Source organism: Myotis lucifugus, unplaced genomic scaffold (genome assembly GCF_000147115.1).
Source record: "Myotis lucifugus unplaced genomic scaffold, Myoluc2.0 scaffold_310, whole genome shotgun sequence".
Classification (NCBI taxonomy): Eukaryota; Metazoa; Chordata; class Mammalia; order Chiroptera; family Vespertilionidae; genus Myotis; species Myotis lucifugus.
The window spans coordinates 963,081-987,659 of record NW_005871358.1 but is presented as its reverse complement, the minus strand read 5'-3'; the positions used below and the strand labels follow the sequence as shown (position 1 = coordinate 987,659).

The 24,579-nt window shown below is 49.7% G+C and overlaps 3 protein-coding genes across 7 annotated transcripts in view; 2 read left to right on the top strand and 1 right to left on the bottom strand.

Moving 5' to 3' along the window:
- Positions 1–16,385, bottom strand: part of TECR (trans-2,3-enoyl-CoA reductase) — a 49,160-nt gene extending 32,775 nt beyond the window's left edge. The window contains exon 1 of the mRNA XM_023763937.1: positions 16,224–16,385. Within this exon, the coding sequence (XP_023619705.1) occupies positions 16,224–16,370 (147 nt within the window). The 5' untranslated portion in view covers positions 16,371–16,385. The remainder of the gene's footprint in view (positions 1–16,223) is intronic.
- Positions 1,524–3,791, top strand: DNAJB1 (DnaJ heat shock protein family (Hsp40) member B1). Its single transcript, XM_006100337.3, has 2 exons — positions 1,524–2,104; positions 2,421–3,791. Exons 1-2 carry the CDS (start codon positions 1,613–1,615, stop codon positions 2,649–2,651), a joined length of 723 nt encoding a protein of 240 aa, XP_006100399.1. The 5' UTR covers positions 1,524–1,612; the 3' UTR covers positions 2,652–3,791.
- A 997-nt stretch (positions 16,386–17,382) lies between the features above and the next one.
- GIPC1 (GIPC PDZ domain containing family member 1) overlaps positions 17,383–24,579 on the top strand; it is an 11,929-nt gene continuing 4,732 nt past the window's right edge. The window contains exons 1-3 of one of the 5 annotated variants that reach the window (XM_006100335.3): positions 17,383–17,473; positions 19,690–19,741; positions 22,502–22,589. The gene's annotated coding sequence lies outside the window, so the exon portion shown is untranslated. Of the gene's footprint in view, positions 17,474–18,182; positions 18,574–19,689; positions 19,827–22,501; positions 22,590–24,579 lie in introns of those variants that run through there. The other 4 variants (XM_014465759.2, XM_014465760.2, XM_014465761.2 and 1 more) reach the window with 4 other exon arrangements.

Genomic DNA, 24,579 nt, shown 5'->3' with positions numbered 1-24,579 from the left:
GTGGATGCCGGGGCCGGCGGCGAGCAGCCCCCGCCCTCTGGCCGCGCGGGCCTACGCCCTCGGATTGGCAGCCGCCGGAAGGGAGGAGGAACGCTGGCCGCGTCGCTCGCCCAGAAGCTTCTAACACATCTGGGGCTGCCCCTCCCTGGGCGCCTCCGCCCGCGGCCCCGGGTGCGGGTGCGGACGCAGAGGGGAACGGCGGTGTCTTCGGCCGGTGACGCTGCGGGCCCACAGGCCCCGGCTGACCTGGGACTGGTGGAGGCCGTGCTGTCCTGTCCAGGGGTGCGGGGCCGGGCCTCTGGGTGAGCGCCGAGCACCACCTGAGTGCAGGGTGAGCCCGCACAGGGAGCGCCAGTTCTCTCCACCTCACTCCCCGGCCCAGGGAGGGCGGAGTGAGCTGATCGCAGTCAAGGGCTTACCCAGCCCAGAGCCAGGCATGGCGATGGCAGCCTGCGCCACTGCGGCCGGCAAGGGACAGAGAACAGGGGCCCGCCTCTGCCCAGCCTCCCCGGGTAGCCCTCCTCGGGGGAGGAGAAAGCGGCTTTCTTGTTTGTCCAGTTGCTCATGGTTGACTCAGACTGGCTTCTGGATTTGGTGTTAAGAAATTAACTGGATTTTTATATGGTGGCAGTTAGTGCCAGGGTGTGAGAATTTGAAAACCTCCGAGTATTGTTTTACCAACGTTTTTTATTCTCCCCACACATGGCTCCAGCCCTAAAGGACTTGAGAGTAAGCACTTCCTGAAAGCTGACCCTCGGTCAGGTTTTTTTCATCTGATCTCTTTCTCTTTTTTAATTGATTTTATAGAGGAAGGAAGAGGGAGAGAGAGATAGAAATGTCAATGATGAGAATCATTGATTGGCTGCCTCCTGCACACACCCCCACTGGGACCAAGCCTGCAACCCGGGCATGTGCCCTGACTGGAAATTGAACCATGACCTCCTGGTTCATAGGTCCATGCTCAACCACTGAGCCAAGTCCCCTGGGCATTTATCTGATCTCTTAGTGAATTCTTTTAAGTCCTTATATCATTTGGGGAGGGTGGGTCAGTGAAGAAGTGACAGGAACTGGGTAGCCCCTAGAGAGGCCCATTTCAGAGCCTGAGCTGCCTTGCCCCTGTCATGCCACACTGAAGGACCTTGATGGAGGTAAAGGCTCTGGTTCTTGCCCTGGCTGGAGTGCTCAGTGGTTAGAGTATGGGCCCCTGAACTGAAGGGTTGCAGGTTCAATCCCCCTCCCTGGTTGGTCGGGTTATGTGCCAGAGTCAACCAATCCATGTGTCTCTGTCACATTGATCTCTCTCTTCTCCCCTCGCCCCTCCCTCCCTTCCTCTCTCTCTAAGAAAGAAAAAAAAAATCAATGGGAAAATATCCTAGGGTGAGGATGAACAACAACAAAAATTCAGGTTCCCTTGTTCTTCTCTGGCAGGCTAAATAAAATTCCTCTCCTGGTGGCTCCCAAGGTTTTTTCCCTTAAGGAAAGCCCCTGGCCAGCCATCTGACTTCTTTTAATTCTCCTTTCAGGCCTAAAGGGCGGTGGCCCCAGTGGTGGAAGCGGCGGTGGTGCTAACGGTACCTCCTTTAGCTACACATTCCATGGAGACCCTCATGCCATGTTTGCTGAGTTCTTCGGTGGCCGAAATCCCTTTGACACCTTTTTTGGACAGCGGAACGGGGAAGAAGGCATGGACATTGATGACCCGTTCTCTGGCTTCCCCATGGGCATGGGTGGCTTCACCAACATGAACTTTGTCCGCTCCCGCCCTGCCCAAGAGCCCACCCGAAAGAAGCAAGACCCCCCTGTCACCCATGACCTTAGGGTCTCCCTTGAAGAGATCTACAGCGGCTGTACCAAGAAGATGAAGATCTCCCATAAAAGGCTGAACCCCGATGGGAAGAGCATTCGCAACGAAGACAAAATCTTGACCATTGAAGTGAAACGGGGGTGGAAAGAAGGGACCAAAATCACCTTCCCCAAGGAGGGAGACCAGACCTCTAACAACATTCCAGCTGACATCGTCTTTGTTTTAAAGGACAAGCCACACAATATCTTTAAGAGAGATGGCTCTGATGTCATTTACCCAGCCAGGGTCACCCTCCGGGAGGTAAGGCACTAGGCAGAGTGGTGTCTGGAGAAAGGGCTGCTTTTTGACACATACTTGTCTTTGTTTGACAGATAGTTTTGAGCTCCTGGTGTCTGTTAGATTTGGGGAAGGATGGGGGGGCGGGGGCACCAGGTACACAGCTTATCAAAACTCCATTTTTCTGGAGCTTCCATGATGCTGACCTGGGTAGACCTGGGGGCAGAGTCTTAGTTGCAGAGGCCTGATGGCTCTTACCCTACCCCAAACAGCCTCTAGGCTGGAGTGGAACTTCCTAAGTTATACCCTTTACCTAATGCTGTCACTTTGCTTTTCTAAGGCTCTGTGTGGCTGTACTGTGAATGTCCCCACTCTGGACGGCAGGACCATACCCATCGTGTTCAAAGATGTCATCAGGCCTGGCATGCGGCGAAAAGTTCCTGGAGAAGGCCTCCCTCTCCCGAAAACACCCGAGAAACGCGGGGACCTCGTTATTGAGTTTGAAGTGATCTTCCCCGAAAGGATTCCCCAGACGTCAAGAACCATACTTGAGCAGGTTCTTCCAAAATAGCCACCTGTGTTCCCCAAGGACTGACCAGGGACCTTTCCAGAGCTCAAGGATTTCTGGACCGTTCCACCAGTTGTGGACCCGTGAGAGGGCGGGAGGGCCCAGGGAGGGCTTTCGTACTGCTGAATGTTTTCCAGAGAATATATTACAATCTTTCAAAGTCGTGCACTAGACTTCAGTGGTTTTTCGAGCCGATAGGGCGGTAGGTGGTGGTGACAGCAGGAGAAGGCGTTCCAGCTTGCCCCACTGGGTTCTGCAGCCCTCCTGGGATGGGCCCACCCCTCCTCCTCCAGGCCCTGCCCAGGGCCGAGAGGCAGCCCTGCAGCTGGACTTGAGCCCTCTGTCATCCCTTTGCTTGCGGCCATTAGGTGATGGCAACCTGCCATCCTGGTCACCACACCTTCCCTGAATGCTCTTCAATTTGTTGTGTGACCAATTTGTGTTTCCTTCTGTATTTGTCTCCCATGTCTTGCTCTTCCTCTGAAGAATCCCATCTTTTACCATCTCAAATTGAGAACCTAGACTATTTTTGCAGAAAGGCCTGGCCTGCACCCACAAGCAATACCTCTCATTCCAGCAGGACCAAGGGAGCCAGCCTCAGAGTGACTTGCACAGCCACCTCTCCCTCGAGAGTCAGGAGCCCTTTTCAACCTCAGGCTCCGAGGCCAAGTGTGCTCACTGAAGGGTCTTTTCCTTTAAGGCAATCTTTGGCACACTGGGCCTTCCCAATGGCCCGGGACATGCTTTGTTTAATGGACTCTGGACTCTTTCAAAAGGATCTGATCCTTTTGAATTTTGCACAGCCCTAGATATAATCCCTTTTGATAAAAGGGTCTTTGCTCCTGATTATAGGAGCACTGTGGGACGTCTGTAAATATGTTTTTATAATTCCATGTAAAGTTGGTGTACTTTCAAATGAAACCAGTCCATGGCAGCTGCTGCTCTCTGTACAGGCCCATAATGGGAAAGAATGGGGGCGGGGGGGTGGGGGGGGGAGGAAATGAGTATCTGTTCCCTATAGGCCAGTCTGGTGCTCAGACCTTTAGACTCATTGTAAGTTGCCACTGCCAATACAAGACCAAAGTGTGTGACTTGTCAATGTGCAGCGTTAAAGACAGCATTAAAGTCTGATGCTAAACCTCAGGGGAGCAGTCCTGCGACTCTGTTTGAGGGCTCTGCTGACTGGGGCGGGGCTGGGTATCCCTCCAGCCAGAACAGGAGGGAGGAGTTGCAGGAGAGGCAGGAGTCCTCTGCCAAAGAGATAACTGTTCCCTCCTGGGCTCCATGTCGGTTGGGGAGTTTCAACCCACCCAGACTCTGCATCTAGATATCCAAGACCCCACTGGATTCAGAGCTTATTTTTTTGTGAAGGTTGGGGCCAAAGTTAAGCATTTCTCCTTTCTGTCTTTTGGGGCCCAGGGGGGCAGTGCATGTTCTGTCCTCTTAATCCTCTTCCAGTCCTTTCTTGCTGGAACAGGCTGGGTTGTTGGGCAGGCCCTGGCCAAGCCTGACTAGGACTCCAGGCCGGTGCTGGCTGCCTGCCCTGGAGAAGACCGCTTCCTGCTCTCCCTTATTTTGCACACCACTGAGGCTGCTTTTACTCTGTAACATTTTTTTTTTTTTTTAAGGGACTGGTTTTACTATAAGGTAAGTAAGTATACAGGCTGGAAACAATGTATTGCTACTTAGCTACAAAAAAGTCAGTAAAAATAACACCATATTAAAGTCAACCTAGGAGTGGCTTTCCCTTCCCACTACAGCAATTTAACCCCTGAGAACAGTCTGGGAGCAGCACTGTCCAAGAGAACTTTGTAATGAAGGGAATGTTCTGAGTTTAAATGGAAATTAAATTCAATAACATTAAAAACTCAATTTCTCAGTCTCTCCAGCCACATTTTAAGTCCTCAGCAGCTGCACATGGTTAGTGGCAACTATTGGAAAGCACAGAACTAGAATTGAGAGCTTTTCACCCAAATCTAGGACAGGTCTCTTCTTAGAAGAGCAGCCACATTGAGCCATCCTAGTTGGGAAGTGACCCCAGATAGCAGAGCCAAAAAGGACCTCATCACGAGATGTTTACTGAACTGCCTCAGGCACCAAGAAGACATTGAATGCAGAACTGAACTTGGCTGCAGACAGGGTCACCATCCCCAGTGCTGCCTGCCCCCTGCCCCCAGTCTCCATTATGTAGCAGGTCCCTGTGAACTTAATATCCGAAAGTGCACAAAGCCTGGATGTGCACACAGTAATGGGAACTTCCAGAAACAACCTATTGAGGGTGTGGGTGGGGCAGTGATTCTTCAGAGCAGTGATCACGGTAAAAAAAAAAGACTCAGGTGGAAAGAAAACCTGCTTTTCAGGTGTGCACTGTTTTGCGCATGCTGGACCTGGATGTGTGTGTCCAGAGATGTTTGGTGGGTCCATTAGCAGACCACTTCCTGGGCTGCCCTTTAGGGATTCATTTTCCTGTTCCCATGCTGCCTCTCGGCACGTTTTGGAGTTCCTGGCCTGTCAGGACATGCAGAGCTTCCCCTCTGACCCACCTCATCTTGATCCATTGTACCAGTAGTGTCACATTTCTGCATGATTTAAACAGTAAAAACTCAAAATGTTTATCAAGCCTGAGGTGAGAAGTCGAGTCCCCTCACCCCTCTGGGCCTGCAGCTCCCTTGCCCTCCGTGCCTGTATAAACAAGCCATGGCATCAGATTTTATTTAAAAACATTTTTTTTGTGCATCCTCAGGGTGTGCTTGTATAACTATAATTTCTAAATTTGGGGTTCAGTTGTTGGCTGTGTAATTGAAATACCAAACTTGCAAGGGCAGAGTGAGAATCCTCCCACCCTGCTATTTGAGTCCACCCCAGCGAATATTCCCAGTGAGTGTATGCCTTCCCAGAGATGCTGTGTAAGTGCATTTTTCTGTTTTACACAAATGGTGCATACTGTACACTCTGAATTTTTTCCCCTTAGGTAGTGTATGGTGGAAATAAAGAGTTTCCTCATTCCTTTATTCTGCCATGCCTACCTACATGGGAGTGAAGATACAGGTCAGTGTTTGGTGGCCCCTTACTCTCCCCTAGCCATTGTTCCTGCTTCCAAGTTTCAGTTCCAGCTCAGCCACTTTCTACTGTGTGACCTTGGGCAAGTGACAACCTCTCTGTGCCTCAGTTTCTTCAATCTGGTTTCGCTTCCCACAGTTTCAGTTAACACCAGTCAACCGCAGTCCAAAATATTAAATGGAAAATTCCAGAAATAATTCGTAAGTTTTAAATTGCATGTCATTCTGAGTAGTTCAAGGAAGTCTTGTGCCAGCCTGCTCCATCCAGCCCAGAGCTGAATCATCCCTTTGTCCAGCACATCCACACTATGTATGCTCCTCCCCTCCCCAACCATTAGTCACTTAGTAGCCATCTTGATTATCAGATCAACTGTCATGGTATCCCAGTGCTTGTGTTCAAATAGCAATATTTTACTTAGTAATGGCCCCAAAGTACAAGGGTAGCAATGCTGGCAATTTGGATATGCCAAATTGAAGCCATGAAGTGCTTCCTTTAAGTGAAAAGGTGAAAGTTTTCAATAACAGAGACCACATTAACATAACTCTTTTTACAGTATAGTGTTATAATTGTTCATTTTATTATTAGTTGTTAATCTCTAACTGTGCCTAATTTATAAATTAAACTTTACCAGCCCTAACCAGTTTGGCTCAGTGGATAGAGCGTCAGCCTGTGGACTCAAGGGTCCCAGGTTCGATTCTGGTCAAGGGCATGTACCTTGGTTGCGGGCATATCCCCAGGAGGGAGTGTGCAGGAGGCAGCTGATCGATGTTTCTCTCTCATCGATGTTTCTAACTCTCTATCCCTCTCCCTTCCTCTCTGTAAAAAAAAAAAAAAAAAAAATTTAATAAAATATATATTTTAAAAAATTAAACTTTACCATAGGTAGGTATGTAGAGAAAAAAAAGTACATACAGGGTTTAGTACTATCTGTGGTTTCAGGCATCCACAGGGGTCTTGGACTATATTTCCTGTGGATGAGGGGTCCTGGGACTACTGTAGTACCTCTTCTAGGGCTGTAAAGTAGTTCTAGATACAGATACACCCCAGGGCCTGGCATAGAACCAGCACTGTGCATCAGTTATTAGCATAACTACATGCTTATGTGAAGCTCTCTTAGCTCACAGCCTGGGGTGTGGCCCAGGTCTTTTAGGTCAAGTGTGCTTAGCTGAGCTTTTTTAAAAAAATGTTTTTAGCCGGTTTGGCTCAGTGGATAAAGCATTGGCCTGCGGACCTAAGGATCCCGGGTTCGATTCCGGCAAGGGCACATACCTCGGTTGCAGGCTCCTCCCTGGCCCAGGCCCTGGTCAGGGCGCATGCAGGAGGCCACCAATTGATGTGTTTCTCTCACATCAATGTTTCTGTCTTTCCCTCTCTTCCACCTCTAAAAATCAATGGAAAAATATCCTCGGGTGAGGATTAAAAATAAATTAATAATAAATAGTTTTTTAAATATATTTTTATTTCAGAGAGGAAGGGAGAAGGAGAGAGAGATAGAAACATCAATGATAAGAGAATCATTGATTGGCTGTCTCCTGCACGTCTCCTACTGGGGATCAAGCCCGCAACCCAGGCATGTGCCCTTGACTGGAATCAAACCCAGGACCCTTCAGCCCACAGGCCAATGCTCTATCCACTGAGCCAAACCAGCTAGGGCAAAAATTGTTTTTATTGATTTGAGAGAGAGAGGAAGGGAGGAGAGAGAAACAGCCATTGGCTGCCTCCTGCACGCCCCCTACTGGGGATCAGGCCTGAAACCCCAGCATGTGCCCAGACTGGAAATGGAACTGGCACATAGGAGGACATTCAACCAATTGAGACACACCAGCAGGGGCTTGGCTGAGCTTTAAAAACCAATTCCCAGGAAAGTTGCTGAGACTCTCAGCTTGAGCCCTGGCCCCCAACCCAGCCCAAGACACTGTATCTAAAGTAGGCTCACTCTCCTGTTATCTTGTTTTTATTTTTATTTTTCATTGGGGGGGAGGGGGATTAATCTGTTTTTTTGTTAATCCTCCTCTGAGGATATCTTTCCATTGATTTCAAGAGAGAGTGGAAGGCCCTAACCCAGCCGTGGGCAAACTACGGCCCGAGGGCCGGATCCGGCCCGTTTGAAATGAATAAAACTAAAAAAAAAAAAAAAGACCGTACCCTTTTATGTAATGATGTTTACTTTGAATTTATATTAGTTCACACAAACACTCCATCCATGCTTTTGTTCCGGCCCTCCGGTCCAGTTTAAGAACCCATTGTGACCCTCGAGTCAAAAAGTTTGCCCACCCCTGCCCTAACTGGTTTGGCTCAGCGGATAGAGCGTCAGCCTGCGGACTCAAGGGTCCCAGGTTCGATTCAGGTCAAGGGCATGTACCTTGGTTGTGGGCACATCCCCAGTAGAGGGCGTGCAAGAGGCAGCTGATCAATGTTTCTCTCTCATCGATGTTTCTGTCTATCCCTCTCCCCTCCTCTCTGTAAAAAATCAATAAAATATATTTTTTTAAAGAAAGAGAGAGAGTGGAAGGGAGGGGGAGAGACACAGAGAAAGAAACATGGACGTGAGAGACACATTGATTGGTTTCGTCCCGCACCTACCCCAACCAGGGCTTGGGATCGAGCCTAAAACTGAGGTGCCCTTGACTGGAATCAAACCTGGGACCCATTAATCTGGGGGCCAAACCAGTTGGGGCTCCCCTGCTATCTTGTGACAACCATGCTCACTCTACTCCTAGGCTGAGCCATCCTGGCTCTGCCACTCTGCTGCTGTGTGTCCTTGGGCAAGTAACTTTACTTCTCTGAGTCTCAGTGGCCTCCTTTGACAACCAGGGGCAATGAAGGTACAGACTTAATAGGGGCGTTGTGAAAACTGGGCGAGGCAGTACATCGGGGGCAAAAACATGGCTAAGAACTTGGTTTCTAGAGGTTGGCTATGCTGAGTTCAAGTTCTGCTCACTGCATTCCCCAAGAAAAATGACAAAACCTCTCAGAGCCTTGGTTTTCTCCCGTGTGAAACAGGACTAATCATAGAAGTCACCCCTTCTCACTTCCCAGAGCAAGAACTCGGCCACAAGCCTGACGGAGAGCAAGTGTGTAATTAACATGGACAGTCTTTCTAAAGCACTCAGCAGAAAGCCTGCCCCAGGTCTCCTTGAATAGTTACTAATTATTAAAGCACACAGCTTAGTGCCTGCCTGACACATTATAAGTACTCATTCATTCAATATGCATTCATTGAGTACCTACTGTGTGCCCAGCCCTGTTCTTGATGCTAGGGACACAGCAGTGAACAAAACTGGACAAAATTCCTATATTTGCAAAGCTAACAGTCAAGGGGGGTGGGTAATTAAGAGTAAATAAAGCATTAAATATGCTAGATAGTGCTGAGAGTGATGAAGAAAATTAAACCAAGTGGGTAGAGTGTTGGGCACAATTTTAAGTAACAAAGTCAGCAAAAGCCTCACTGAGAAGGTGACATTTGAGCAAAGACTTGAAGAAGGAGGTAAGGAGGAAGCCAAGTGGAGAGCGAGGGAATAGCATTCCAGGCAAAGAGCCAGCCTGTGCAAAGGTCCTGAGGTAGGAGCATGCCTGAGTTGTTTAAGGAACAGCCAGGAGTCCAGTGAGGCCACAGCAGAGTGAGTGAGGAGAGAGTGGGAGGAGGGGAGATGAGAGGAGGGAGGACAGTGGGGGTGATGGGGCAAATGGTGTAGAGCAGGAGTGGGGGGAGCTGCAGGGAGAAGTTTGGCTTTTCCTTTGAGCGTGAAGGTTTTGAGCTTGCAAAGTTTTTGGATTTTGTTTTCTCTTAATTTTCCTTTGCTGGGAGTGAGGAGGTGGAGTGTCATTTAATTTGTAAGAGAACTTCAAGTCCCTGAAATATGTCATCATCAGTCTCCTGAAATTTCAATGTACCAACCTTTCATCTTAAAATAGCACAACACAAACAATAAGCATCTATTAAAACCTAGTCCTTAAAGTACAGGTACTCCTGTTCCCTCCCACAGACTTGACAACACTTTCATCGTCTGCTGATTCCACGCTTGTCCAAGATGAGGTGGGGAAGGGAGCCTGGAACTCTGTGATATTCGGGCAGACATCTTCCCTCTTTGTCATGAGGGGACGAGAGACAATCTGGGGAACACTCAAGAAAGTCCCCGCCCAGAGCACCCCGTTTCCTTGAGGTCACCACCGTCTTTGCATCCCTGGTGCCCAGAGTGACACCTGGCCCAGAAGTGACCCTCTGAGTGTTTGTTGGATGAGTCACTGAGTGACAAAGTGACTCAGACCAGAGGGCCTGCAACATCTGTTCACATCAGGGAGTGTGCAGAGGAAAGGCAGCCCCGGCCGGGGGTCTGCTGTGGTTCCCCAGGAAGGGCCCCCTCCTCCAGCTCCTTCAGCCCCTGCCCATCTGAGAGGAGTGGATAGTCTCTTTGGCTCCAGGAAAAGACCCTCTTTCCTGGGCCCTGCTCCTACTTCATGACTCATGTGTCCGTCCTTGGGCACAGCTCCTTCCTGAGGGCCAGGGGAGCCAGGGAGCAACAAGCACAGCAGTCTTGTGAAGCTCACAGTCTTCTGGGAAATACAGACCTGGTGAAGCTCACAGCATTCCGGGAAACACAGAGGGTTTAGTGTCCTGGGCTGCCACACAACGCACCGCAAGCTGGGGGACTGACACAAGAGGAGTTTATTCTCACAGTTCTGGAGGCCAGAAGTCCAAACCCAGGGTGTGGCCAGGCTGAGTGCCTTCTGGAGGCTGGGAGTGAGACTCAGTGTCAGGCCTCTCCCAGCTCTTGGTGGCTGATAGCCATCATCGGCGCTCCTTGGCTTGTGGCTGCGTGGCGCTAATCTGTGCCTTGGTCTTCACATGGCCCTCCCCTCTGCTTGTCTCTGTGTTTTCTGTGTCTTACGGGGACAGGTGTCACTGGAATCAGGGCCCATCCTAATCCAGAATAAACTCATCTCAAGATCCTTAATTATGTCTGCAAAGACCCTTATTCTAGTCCTGCCAGTGTGGCTCAGTGGTTAAGTGTGGACCTATGAACCAGGAGGTCACCGTTCAAGTCCAGGTCAGGGCACATGCCTGGGTTGTGGGCTCTATCCCCAGTTTGGGGAATGCAGGAGCAGCCGATCAATGATTCTCATCATTGATGATTCTCTCTCCCTCTCCCTTCCTCTCTGAAACCAATAAAAATATATATTTAAAATATACGCAACCTCCTGGTTCATAGCTCGATGCTCAACCACTGAGCCACATTGGGCAGGCTCAATTTAAAAAAAAAGATCCTCATTCTAAATAAGGTTTGGGGACAGGAACGTATCATTTGGGGAAGGAGCATCATTCAGCCCATTTACACTGAGCAAGGCACTTCCTATGCCCAGAGAGCTTGGAGGGCAGAGGTCTGACAGGCCCTGGGCACACAGGCCAGGGGACAGGAGCTTGTTAGGGCTCAGGGGTGGGCCATTGGGCTGAAGTCCCATGGAGGAGGCCCCGAGGCACACGGGGGATGTGGATCCAGTAAGCCTGGGAGTGGGAGGCCTTAGGGCCTGGTGTGGTCTGAAATGAGAAAGCAGGAGAGAGCAGGGTGGGGCATGCCCAGGTTTAAGACAGACAGGAAAGATGTCTGGGCCCTGCTGAGACAGGCCTGGGTGCCCCAGGCAGAGAAGCCAGTTGAAAGAGTTTGAGTCAGGAGGCATGCGGTGTGAGTTCCTTTTGCCGGGAAGTTGGCACTGGGACTTGGGTTGTTTGTCTCACTGGGGGCCCAACTTTCTTTGGGATGATTATGTGAGACATCAACATGGCCAGGCCTGACTCCAGATGAAATACTTCAGTGAAGAGTGTTTTGAGGGCACATGGCCTCATGGTGGGGGGTGGGGAGGGGAGGTGATTAGCAGAGAAGGGAGGGGGGAATCTGACTCACAGGTGCCCTCTGGCTGCCGTGGAGGAAACAGACTTGGGGGTACAGCTAGGAAAGAGCTAGGAAAGCAGAGAGAAAGTCAACTCTGGAGACGATGAAGCTGGACCAGGTGGGGACAAGGTGATAAGAAATGATTGGAGATGTATTTTGAAAAGAGATCTGCCCATTCATAAAAAGGCACTGCTGGTAGGTTTTATCTTGACATTCTAAAATCCTGTAGCCAAAGGTAGGTACCCAAGCTGGGGCTGAGACCTAAGGCCACAAGACCTAGCCTAGTCAGGACCACCTCTTCTTCTTCCCCTCCAGGCCTGTCCCGCTCAGTCCAGTCCTGCCAGGCTATAAGGGGAGTCCAACCTACCGGCCACTAATAGCCAGGCAATCAAACTCTGAGACCAGTCGGCTCTGTCCCCACATCTCAGAGCCAGGCTCCGTCTGCTCTGTCCCCACATCTCAGAGCCAGGCTCAAATGAGGCAGATGAAACTCACACCCCCAGAGGGATGTCCCATGTGCTGGGGTTGGAGCTGAAGCGCCACACTATGAGTCTCTGTGCAACTTTGAGCCAGTGGCTCCCCCTCTCTGAGCCTCAGTCTTCTCCTCTGTGGAATGGGGATAGTATCCAGTGGGATTACTCCTAAAAAGCAGTCAGCATGGGGCCTGGCACACAGTAAGAGCTTAATAATGATTTCTACTTCTATCATGTTTCTATTATGCCATACGGTTTATTCATTTCTGTACCTTCAATGTAGTTTAATAATTGCAGTGGGCTGAGCACTTACTACCTGCCAGGAGCCACTAGGCATTTGACACAGAGTAGTTCCTTTCATCCTAATATTAATTGTAACAACTTTAGAATTATTATACCCATGTACTACGATGATGACCCTCATTTTACAGATGAGGAGATTGAGGCACATGGGGGAAGAGGCTCGCCCAGGGTCACATAGCTGGTAAGCAGTGCAGGTTATGGAGAAATATGACTGTAACCTACCCCACAACCCAAGGGGGATTAGAAATGGAATAAAGATACAGGAAAAGTAAAACCAGAGAATGAATAGAAGAAAATGAAGTAGAATACCTTTGTGCCCAGCTGGCGTGCCTCAGTGGTTGAGCATCAACCCATGAACCAGGAGGTTGCAGTTCGATTCCCAGTCAGGGTACATGCCTGGGTTGAGGGCTCTATCCCCAGTGTGGGGTGTGCAGGAGGCAGCTGATCAATGATTCTTTCTCATCATTGATGTTTCTCTCTCTCTCCCTCTCCCTTCCTCTCTGAAATCAATAAAAATATTTATTTTTAAAAAGAATACCGTTGTGATTTAAGAATAGAAAGGGCCTCCTTGATTAAATTTTACAGGCACAAACCACAAAATGTATAAGTTCTATTACATTGAAATTAAGAATTTCCCTCTAATGAAGAATATCAAGAATATAAGCAAATCATCACATGATGGAATGGGAGGATATATTTGCAAAGCCGAACAGTGTAGCTAGCTCACAAGGCCATTCAGAGTTAAATGGTTTAATAAATATAAAATTCTTAGAACAGTGCCTGCCTCTATCTAAACATTATCTGTAATTGTTGAAACTGACAAGGGCTCTCTATCCCACTTCTATTCTGTAGAACTATGCAAGCACATATGTAATTATAAATTTTTTATTTTTAAATTATTTTTTATTGATTTTAGAGAGGCAGGGAGAGGGAATCATTGATTGGCTGCTTCCTGCACGCTCCCTACTGGGGATCAAGCCCACAACCCAGGCATGTGCCCTTGACACAAATGGAACCTTGGACCCTTCAGTCTGCAGGCCGATGCTCTATCCACTGAGCCAAACCAGATAGGGCAATTATAAATTTTTTTTTAATATATTTTATTGATTTTTTACAGAGAGGAAGGGAGAGGGATAGAGAGTCAGAAACATCGATGAGAGAGAAACATCGATCAGCTGCCTCCTGCACATGTCCCACTGGGGATGTGCCCGCAACCAAGGTACATGCCCTTGACCGGAATCGAACCTGGGACCCTTCAGTTCGCAGGCTGACGCTCTATCCACTGAGCCAAACCGGTGCTGGCTATAAATTTTTTAATATCCACATTAAAATAGTAAAAAATAAATCAACAGTGAAATTAACTTGAGTAATACATTTAGTTTAGCCCAATACATTCATATTATTATGATATGTAGTCAGTATTAAAAAAGCAGTTAATGAGATATGATATTTTACATCTTCTCTTCTTTCCACTAAGTCATAGAAATCCGGTGTGTGTTTCACACTAACAGCACATCTCAGTTTATACCAGCCACATTTCAAGTCCTCATGTTAGACAGCTCAGACTGGACAATGCAGATTTAAACTGTGTGAGGAACTCATGCAAACGAACAAGAAAAGATAGCAAGATCAAGAGCGAACAGGGCAAAAGCTATGAGCAGGTAATTTACATACGAGGAGAACCTGAAGGCTAACATGCAAATGAGGACATGCTCAAAATGGTTAGAAATTACAGCAATATAAAATAAAGCAATGGTGATAGCATTTTACAGTGAGTCAGAGTGGCAAAATTTAGTGGGCTGAATAATGCCAACAGCTGGTGGAAATGTGAGGACATGGGACCTTCCCATACTGCCAGTGGGTATGAGGGGGGCAGCTATTCTGAGGGGCCACAGCAATTGAGTGTGCCCGGTGACCCAGCATCTCTGCATCCAGGCCTCTCTCCTAGGCAGATTTTTACCAGGTCCCTAAAGGGCCATGTCCATGGCTACCCCTGTGGTATGGGGAGCTGGAGGTTGCCTGGTGACCAACCGTGGGGGACAAATGAGTAAGATATGAAGGATAGGTGCCCAGCCAGTGTGGCTCAGTTGGTTGAGCATTGTCTCATGCACCAAGAGGTCACCGATTAATTCCCAGTCAGCGCACATGCCCAGGTTTCGGGCTCGATCCCCAGTAGGTGGTGTACAGGAGGTAGCGGATCAATGATTCTCTCTCATCATTGATGTTTCTATCTCTCCCTCTCCCTTCCTCTCTCTGAAATCAATAAAAAAAATTTAAAAATACTAATGTATACCATATTATACTGTATATAAAATACTATATACATATTTTTTCTGAACCATTTGACAAGTTGCAGCCATCACAAATTGGCCACTAAATAATTCAGCATGTATCACCTAGAAAGAAGACCAGTCTCTTATGTAACCATAGTACAATGCTTAATCTCAGGAAATTCAACATGGATATGATATTACCTAACATCTACTCAACATTCAAATACCCCCAATTATCCCAAGAATATCCTTCATAGCTGTTTTATCTTTTTTTGAAAATTTTTATGGAGGATCTAATCAAGGGTCTATGATTTTGGTAGTCACCTCTCTTTCGCCTCCTTCAATCTAGAAGTGTTCCCCAGACTTTTATTCATTCATTTGATTAGGGATTGATTATGCCTTTCATGACATAGATCTGTTTGAAGAGTCCAGGTCAATTTTTTCACCTTTCCTTTCCTTTTCTTTCCCTTCCCTTTCCTTTCCTCCCCCCTTCCTTCCATCCATCCTTCCTCCCTTTCAGACACACCTCAACTGGGGTGTGTCTGATTGTCTCCTCAAGATTAGATTCAGGTTAAACACTTTAGGCAGGGCAGAGTATTTTGTAGGTGATGTTGTGTCCTGCTCAGGACATCACAGGAGGGGGCATGTGAGCATGGCCAGTCCCATCACTGGTGATGTTAACTTTGATCACTTGGTTAAGGTGGTGCCTTCCAGGTTCCCCATGGGTACCTTTTCCCCATTACAATTAACAAGCAATCTGCAGGCTGGTCCTTTGAAGCGGAATGTCCACTTCCTCATTGATGAGCCTTGCATGAATCATTTATTCATCTATTGGCTGAAAAATGGTGATTTTCTAATTCAACCTTTCCTTCTGCATGTAATAGTTGGTCCAGATTTTTATTTTTCCCAAAGGGGATGAAGCAACCCTCAAATCTCAGCTCCTCACAGGCTGGGTCTCCCAGCCTCAGTTTTCATGCCTCTGGAACTCAAAAAGAGGGTAAGAGGTGCCAGGCACTGTTCTATGCCCTTTGGCAATTCCCTTACCCCTCCCTGGGCACTTCCTCATCAGTCAACAGATGGATTCAGGTGGATTCTGGCTAGTGACACTACTGTCCCTTTGGCCCTACATCCTGCCCTAGGGAGAATCTCGGATGCCAGGTGCAACCAGGACAGTGGTCACAGTCCCCCAGAAGGCACTGGGCCAGCTAAGGCAACCTATTGCTCAGTGGGAGTGGCAGAGGTCAGCAGAACAGGAAGAGGAGGACAATAGCTGAACCTGTTGCCATGGAGAGCTTGGTGTTTGCCAGCTGGGTGGGGCCGGACCGGCAGCCCTCAGCAGCTAAGCCCAGGGCCCACTCTCCCCTTTCACTTTGTCCCTCTGCTGGGTCCTGGTGTGGCTGTGATGCACAGTAGCTCACACTGGGGACTGAAAGACCCAGTCATTTAATCAGGCTTGAGCAGGGTCGTAGCGGTTAGAGGCCTCCAACAATTACAGTTTCCAGAACACACAGCGAGCTCCTGGTCTAGCCCCAGCTGCCCAAGTGGCCCGCTTTGAAGTAGAACAAGGAAATCTCTTACCTGTCCTGAGAACTGAGCGTCCTGGCTTTTGCAAGATGCGTTTGTGTCTTTGTTTCTCGGATCTGCTCCCGCCTGAGCAATCCCGGTTACAAGCCAAACCTGGAGATGGTGAGATTGATTACCTGGTCCTCTCACACACACATGCATGCTCTGTACGGGGTGGGGTGGCGGGTTGTTCACTGTCGGATGGAGGAGAGTGAGTCATTGAAAGGTCAGCTCCCTGAGGGCAGAGGCTTGGGTTGCCTGGGTGCCCTTGGTAATCTAGCACCTTGTATGTGCTCTCTAAATGTTTGCTGGTCTAACCAACAAGCGAACAGGACATCTTGCCCTTGTCTTCCATTCCATTGCATCCTTTCACACTGCTGTGCTAGCTCCTATCCTAAAGGACTTTATCTCTCTGTCCAGCCTCCAGGCCTTTGCACGCACTGTTTCCCTCTCCCTGGAGCACATTCAGCTTACTAGTCGGTGTGTCTGTAGAGATAGGACAGAGCCTGGCACCGACCGGGGGCACATTAAATATTTAATGAGTGAATGAATGAATGAATGAATGCCCTTGTCCTTTGTACACCCCAGGAAGCAGGGACACTCAGGACCCTCCCTATTCAGTTCAGTCCCCCGCCCGCCACCCTGGAATGAATGCATCTTTTTATCTGCTCCCAGGAGGGCCGGGCTGGGGCAGGGGCAGGCCAGGCCAGGCCAGGCGGAGAACTGGATTGGGGGCTGCCCTCAGCCCTTTCCCAGGCCTTCTAAAGGTACGCTTTTCGGGATGTTGAGAGTTTGCATTCTCTCCCCCAAACTCAGCCTCGGGCTCCCACGGCCAGTCCCCCGCTGGTTACACCCCGTCCCCCCGAGACACTCAACCCACAGCACGTGGCCCAGGGCCCCAGCTTCCCATTGGTAACTCGTCTCCTTCCTTCCCCTCGATTCGCCGGGGCCCAGCCTCAGCTCCCCCCTCCGCCGCCCTGCGGTGGTATAGCCCGCCGCGGCTTAGGCGGGGCGGGAAGGTCCACTGCGCTGCAGGGCAGGGGAGTCGGGAAGAGCCGGACGAGGCGGGATCCCTCTGGAATGTTTCGGTCGGCTCCACCCGACTCGTTGAAGCGCGGCGTGGATTGGCCAAGAGCTCCAGGAGGCCACTCTTGATTGGTCGGGCGCGGTCTCCGGCCCCGCCCCCCGTCCGAGGCTGCGGGAGAGGCCCCAGCCGGAGTTTGTGGAGGGCAGAGCCGGGCGCGCGCAGGGAGGCGGCGGCGCAGGTGAGTGGTCCCCGCAGGCGGGTCACGGCGCTGCCGCTGCGGGGACCTTGTCGTGAACTCGCGGGGATCCGGCCGATCGTACGGGGTGGGGCCGGCCGGATGGACGCGGCGGCCGGAGTCCTCTGGACTGGCAGGGGGATGCCTGAGGCCCCTTCCCAGCCGGGCGCCTCCCTCCCCATTCGGGGCAGGGCGCCTACGCTTCCCGCCGCTGGAATGGGTCTTCAGCCGCATCCTGCCCCTGCACCCCTCTGGACAGCCCCGTCCCGACGGGAACAGACGGGGGGTCGGTGTTTCCGAGCCCTACCCAGGCACCTCCCCGGAGCTGGCCGCGTCCCAATCCTCCAGGGCCCAGGCGGGGCTTGGGAAGGACCGGGTCCCGATCATAATAATGAAAAAAATCACCCGACCAGCATTAAGTGAACACTTACGTGTCAGGTATCTACCATGCAGACCACTGAATTTAAACACCTCATGAGAGGTACTGTTACTTCTTTTAGGAGTGAAGTAGCAGACCCAGAGGTGGAGTGACTTGCCCAAGGTCGCACAGTTAGTAAGCGGCAGATCTGGGACTCGAACCCATACCTCAGAGGCCAGACTACATGGCTACATGTCCAGTGGCTTCATGGCTCAGATGTCCCTGAGCAGCTCCTCCACCTGCTGCTGTCTACCCCCCTCCCCGCCCCCCCCCCCCCCACACACACACCATACATACTATCTGGGCCACACCTGCTGGTCTTTGCTTTTCCCACACCCCCACACCTACCCCCCAGAGTTCAGCAGACAGCAGCCTCTTAAGCAATTAAGCTGTCCCCATGTTTCTTCTTCCCTCAGTGGGAAAGCAAGGCCAGGGTATCTGGGTCCTGAGAATAGAGTGACATCTTCCGGGGCGAAAGGCAGGGGGCCAGGATGCTGGAGTCCCATGCCTGCTGGGTCCCCCTGGGAAGCCTGGGCCCATGCCAGGGCAGTAGGCGTTCTCCCCGGAAACACCCAGGAGCTGGTTTTTCAAGACTGAATCAGAGGCCTCCCGCCCTCCTCTCCAAAGCAATACCCTGCTGGACAGGGGAACCTGGGCGTGGTACCCCCTCTTCAGCTGAGCTTGTGTGAGCTCCCTTCCCTGCTTCCTGCTCCCCCCCCCACAACCCCCTCCCCCGCTCCGCCCCATTATAATTCTGTGTGGCTGTAGGGTTGCTAAGTTTCAGGCCTTTCACAGGGAAGAGAGGATGGGGATGCTGGAATTCCAGCTAACCCACTCAGTGCTGGGGCTGAAATTCTTCTTCTCTGGCCCTGTGTTCAGGTGTGAGGGGAGCCTGAGAACCAGGGGAGAGGGTGGCAGGTACCACCTCCACGGCATACGTGTTCTGAGGATTGGGGCCTCAGATAGCACTCAGAATGAAGATACAAAATATATTCATTCATTCTACAAATATTTATTGAGCACCTACTCTGTGCCAGGCACTGTTCCTGGCACAGAGGATTCAATAGTAACAAGACAAAAATCTTGGGGAGCTGTCATTCTAGCAGGGGAATCAGACAGCAAACAAGCTAACAAGTAAAGAAGACACCTACAAAGGATGATAAGTGCTATGAATAAAATATGAGGGGGTGGCATGATAGAAACTCTGGACAAAGGGGGCTCTCAGAGGAGGTGACTTTAGAGCTGAGGCCTGAATGACAAAAAAGGAACCAGCCCTGCAAAGACCAGGCAGAGGGCACAGCCAGGGCAAAGGCTCTGAAGCTGGACCAAGCTTGGAATAGGGTGGCTGAGGCAGGAGATGCAGCCAAGGTGGCGATTCTGCGAGGCAAGGGTCACATTAAGAAAACTGTTGTAAAATTTGAGGCAGGGGGGTAACACGATCTGGTTTACATTTTAAAATAGAGACATGGAGTTAAATAACAGCCTAAGACTGGGAGACAAGAGTTCTGCCAGGGCAACATGTAATTAAGTTCATGGGCTTAAGCCGTCTGGACCCCAGGGGCAATTCTAAGATGGTGGGGCAAACTTGGGAGGCTGCCTGGAGGAGGTGGCCTAGAGTAGGCCCTGGCAGGCAGAGAGGACTGGAATGTTCCTGGGCAAGGCAAGGGAGGAGGCAATATAATAACAATAATAATAACAGCTTCCTTAAATTGAATGTCAGGGAAAGTGCTAAGCAGGTTACATGCATAATCTCTCTGAATCCCACAAGCACTCAGAGACAGGAATTCCGTTCATTTTTCAGATGAAACTGAGGCCCCTTCAAGTGAAGTGACTTGCCTACGGCTACACAGCTGGTAAGTGGCAAAGGTGGGATTTGAACCCAGGCCACCCTGCCTCTTCTGTCTTGGAAGGCAAAGTCATTAACCACCCACCTCACAGGTGAGGACACGTAGCCATCCCGAACCAGGGTAGTGAGTGTGGGCAAAAGGAATAAGGAGGTTGAGGATATTCACCAGCATTTATAGTGTGTGCCAGGAACTGTTCCTGGCACATGTAGGGTTTCCTTAGAACTCAGAGCTTGAGATACTTGCCCCAGGCCACACAGCTATGAAGTGGGGAGGCCAGATTTCAGAATCAATCCCTTAGCATTCTGCCTTCCAGTGTATGGAGGGGAATCAGAGGAGGTGATGATGAGTATTTTTATTTTTAATCATTGAGTGTAATGAAATAACTTGAGACAGTAATGGTTTATCCCAGTGGTCGGCAAACCGCGGCTCGCGAGCCACATGGGGCTCTTTGGCCATTTGAGTGTGGCTCTTCCACAAAATACCACGGCGGGCTCGCACGTACAGTGCAGTTGAAACTTCTTGGCCCATGCGCAGAAGTCGGTTTTCGGCCTGGGCGAGTCTATTTTGAAGAAGTGGCGTTAGAAGAAATGGGGGGTGTCGGTTGGTCGGGCGACAGGAGACATGGCGCAGGCGGGCTGCGGGATAGGCAGCGCCGGGGAGGCGCGCGATTCATGCACGAGTTGAGGATGGGAGAGTTGGAAGGGGTTGACCTCAGCGAACGTACCTCAATCAGATTGAGGACGTTTTTAGCAAAGGCCAGTTTAGGAGTACTCTAATTAAGTTAATAACAATGTACCTACCTATATAGTTTAAGTTTAAAAAATTTGGCTCTCAAAAGAAATTTCAGTTGTCGTACTGTTGATATTTGGCTCTGTTGACTAATGAGTTTGCTGACCACTGGTTTATCCATTCAGAATTTATTTTTTGTCAAATATTCAGTTAGTGCCTACTGTGTGCTAGATCCAATGATGGGTACTATCAATGAAGTAACCAATAAAAGACTAGTATTAAGCCCTGGTCGGTTTGGCTCAGTGGATGGAGCGTTGGCCTGCAGACTGAAGGGTCCCAGGTTCAATTCTGGTCAAGGGCAGGTACCTTGGTTGCGGGCTCATCCCCAGTAGGGGGCATGCAGGAGGCAGCTGGTCGATGTTTCTCTCTCATCGATGTTTCTAACTCTCTATCCCTCTCCCATCCTCTCTGTAAAGAATCAATAAAATATATTTAAAAAAAAAAGACTAGTATTAAGGACATATAGTATTAGTATCCAGAATACATAAAGAGTTCCCACAAATCAATAAGAAAAAAAGGCAAGCTGTGTAATATTTATTTATTTATTTTAATGCTTCATGAAGAAAGTTTTATTTGTTTACTTTTTAAAATATGTTTTTATTTATTTTATTTATTTATTTATTTATTTTTAAAATATATTGTTATTGATTTCAGAGAGGAAGGGAGAGGGAAAGAGAGATAGAAACATCAATGATGGCCCTGGCCGGCTTGGCTCAGTGGATAGAGCATCAGCCTGCGGACTGAAGGGTCCCAGGTTCGATTCCAGCAAAGGACCCATACCTGGGTTGCAGGCTCGATCCCCAGTAGGGGGCGTGCAGGAGGCAGCCGACCAATGATTCTCTCTCATCATTGATGTTTCTATTTCTCCTCCCTTCCTCTCTGAAATCAATAAAGAAATATATTTTTTTAAGAAAAGAAACATCAATGATGAGAGAAAACCATTGATTAGCTGCCTCCTGCATGCCCCCCACTGGGGATCGAGCCCGCAACCCGTGCATGTGCCCTGACTGTGCATGTGCCCTGACCGGGAATTGAACCAATGACCTGTTGGTGCATTGGATGATGCTCAATCCACTGAGCCATACCAGCCGGGCTGTGTAATTATTTTTAAATGGGCAAAGACTGCCCTAACCGGTTTGGCTCAGTGGATAGAGCGTTGGTCTGTGGATTGAAGGGTCCCAGGTTCGAATCCAGTCAAGGGCATGTACCTTGGTTACGGGCACATCCACAGTAGGGGGTGTGCAGGAGGCAAGTAACAAAAAGGCAAATCTAAGTGGTTAATAAATGTATTAAAAGGTATACAGCATCATTGATTATGAGGAGAGTGGGGGGGAAAAAAACACACAAAAAGGTAGAGATACAATACCTGTCTCCATGGATAGATGAAGCACCTGCCCTGTGCCCAGGCAGGTACTGACAAGCAAGGGATAGGGGACCATAGAGGTGGGGCCTGTGGTTTTGCTGGGGGGACAGGACCCTCTTGGGGGCAGAGACTACGCCTGTGCCTCTGTCTCCCCAGAGCCAGGCATAGAATCTGATGGGCTGGTGAATATTAGAATAAATCATTCAACAAATATTTATTGAGCACCTGCTATGTGTCAGGCACTGGTCTCTGCACTGAGAATATAGGTATGAATAAGACAGAATTCCCTGCCCTTTTAGAACACAGATAATGAACAAGCTAAATGGATGAAATATATTTTCCACCTGAAAGATGTGAGAGTGATTTATGTGGATACCAGGGAGCACAGCCAGGGCAAAGGCCCTGAGGCAGGACTATGCCTAGTGTGTTGGGACGAGGCCTCTGTGACAGGAGGGAGTGAGCGAGGGGGAGGTGAGGGCAGGGAGGTAACGGGAGGCGGGGCAGATATTTGGGGGCTCATGGGCTGAGGGGAGAACATTGACTTTTATTCTGAGTTAGGTGCCCTGGGAGGGTTCAGAGCAGAGGACAGATATGATCTGGCTTATGTTTTACAGGATCACTCTGGCTACTGTGTTGACAAGAGACTGTGGGGGGCAAGGGTAGAAGCTGGAAAACCTGGAAGAGGCAACTGCACTAGTCTAGGTGAGTGATGATGGGGCTGGACCAGGTGATACTGGAGGAGGTGTTGGAGAATAGATGAATGAACGAACGAACGAATGAATGGATGCATGAGGATGGGTGCAGCCCACTGGGCTCAACTGAATCTAGGACAGCTCCCAGAATAGGTGGTCTGAAGGGAGGGAAGTCTTTTACACAGAAAAATATAATTTGGTTTCATTTGATCCTCACCACAACCTGGCCAGGGATAAAATGTCCCCATCTGCAGGCCAAGCATCTGAGGCCCAGGAAAATAGTGCCGCTTAGGGGACAGCTTTGTGGTTATTAACTTGGGCTTGGGAGTCAGACCTGAGGATGCAGCCAGCCTCCGTGACTTTGGACATGTGACTGAAAAACGAAATCTGAATTCTTTCCCAGTCTATAAGGCCCTGCACAGTCAGCTAATGTCACCTCTTTTACTTTCCCTCTTCATACCCTCCCATTGCTTACTCCGCTCCATCTCCACTGGTCTCTGGCTGATCTATGAGCCTGAATCTGTGAGTCTCCTCAGAACCCGCCATGGCTGCTACCTCACTCAGAGCAAAAGCCCAAGTCCTTCCTGCAGCCCACAAGGCCCTGCTATGTATGCCTGTCACCTCCTTACCCTCTTCTCCTGTTCTCCCCCTTACTCACTCTGTTTCAACTACACAGGCTTCCTTATTGTTACTCAGACATGCCCAGCACTTCAGGGGCTCTGTATTGGCTGTTCCCTCTGTCTGGAACGTTCTTGCCTCACATCCTCATGTGGATGCTTCTTCCCATCAGTCAAGTCTCAGATTCAGCTTCACCTGCTCAGAGAGGCCCTCCCTGACCTTGTTTATAGACCTTTTCTTGTTTTATTGTCTTCATGGGACTATTAGAAGTTATATTAGCTACACCTCTCCTCTGAATGAATGCTTCTGGGCAGCACAACAGGGCCCCATTTAGCCAGGATAGCACCTAGGAGTGAACTAGGAAAAGGCAGCCCTTCCTCCTAGCACACACCTTACCACACCAGGGTCTGGTGCTTTTGCACAGTGAATAACTGTGTAACTGCACATGGTGGCCCAAGCCAGGGACCTTGCTTATTGAAGGAAGTATCTGAAATGGTGTATGGATTATTGTAAATACCCCCAAAATATTGTTTGACGGGAGGGAGAGGGGAGTAAGGGAGACAGTGGGGGGAGAGAAGAAAGAAAAATATTCTATCAATCCTGACAGGTTGTGCCTCAGGAACAAACAACTTAGTGGCTGAACAAAAATCTTAGTGGTCAAACTCAACAAAGGTTTAATTTTCATTCCTGCTTCGTGTCCATTGCAGCTTGTTGGGAAGTTCCACTCACTGTAGTCACGTAGGGCCTGACTCAAATGGGGCCACCACCATTTCAATTGTGGCTGGTCACCCTGCCAGGGAGAAATAGATCTCCGGAGGCTCTCACTCTAGTAATTAAACGCTTCAGTTCAGAAATGTCACGTGTTACTTCCTCTCACAACTCACTGTCCAGAACTAGTGACATGTCTGCCCAATCATAAGGGTCTGTAAGTGCCCTCTGCCTATGTGCTTTGAAGGGAGGGCCAGAAGTTTTTTGTATAGCACTAATGACTGCGACTGATCCTATATAATAAAAGCCCAGCAACTGAAACTGTGGAACGACCAGAGACCAGAACGACCACGGCCCCTCCTCCCCCGCCAGCCACCACCCCAGTGAGCGGTTAGGGGCAATCAAGCAGGCAGGTGAGCAGTTAGGAGCGATCAGGGAGGCAGAGGCGGTTAGGGGGATCAGGCAGGCAGGCAGAGTGGTTAGGGGCCAGCAGTCCCAGATTGTGAGAGGGATGTCCGACTGCCGGTTTAGGCCCCATCTGCGGGATCCTAAACTGACAGTCGGACATCCCCTGAGGAGTCCCAGGTTTTGAAAGAGTGCAGGCCAGGTTAAGGGACCCCTCCCCCCCCCCCCCATGCACGAATTTCGTGCACTGGGCCTCTAGTAGAAAAGAG

Excerpts from the sequence above, each read along its gene's own strand:
- DNAJB1 (XM_006100337.3), top strand. The coding sequence starts at position 1,613 with ATGTTTGCTGAGTTCTTCGGTGGCCGAAATCCCTTTGACACCTTTTTT. Across the intron at positions 2,105-2,420 it reads CCAGGGTCACCCTCCGGGAG|GCTCTGTGTGGCTGTACTGT; the intron begins GTAAGGCACTAG and ends TGCTTTTCTAAG.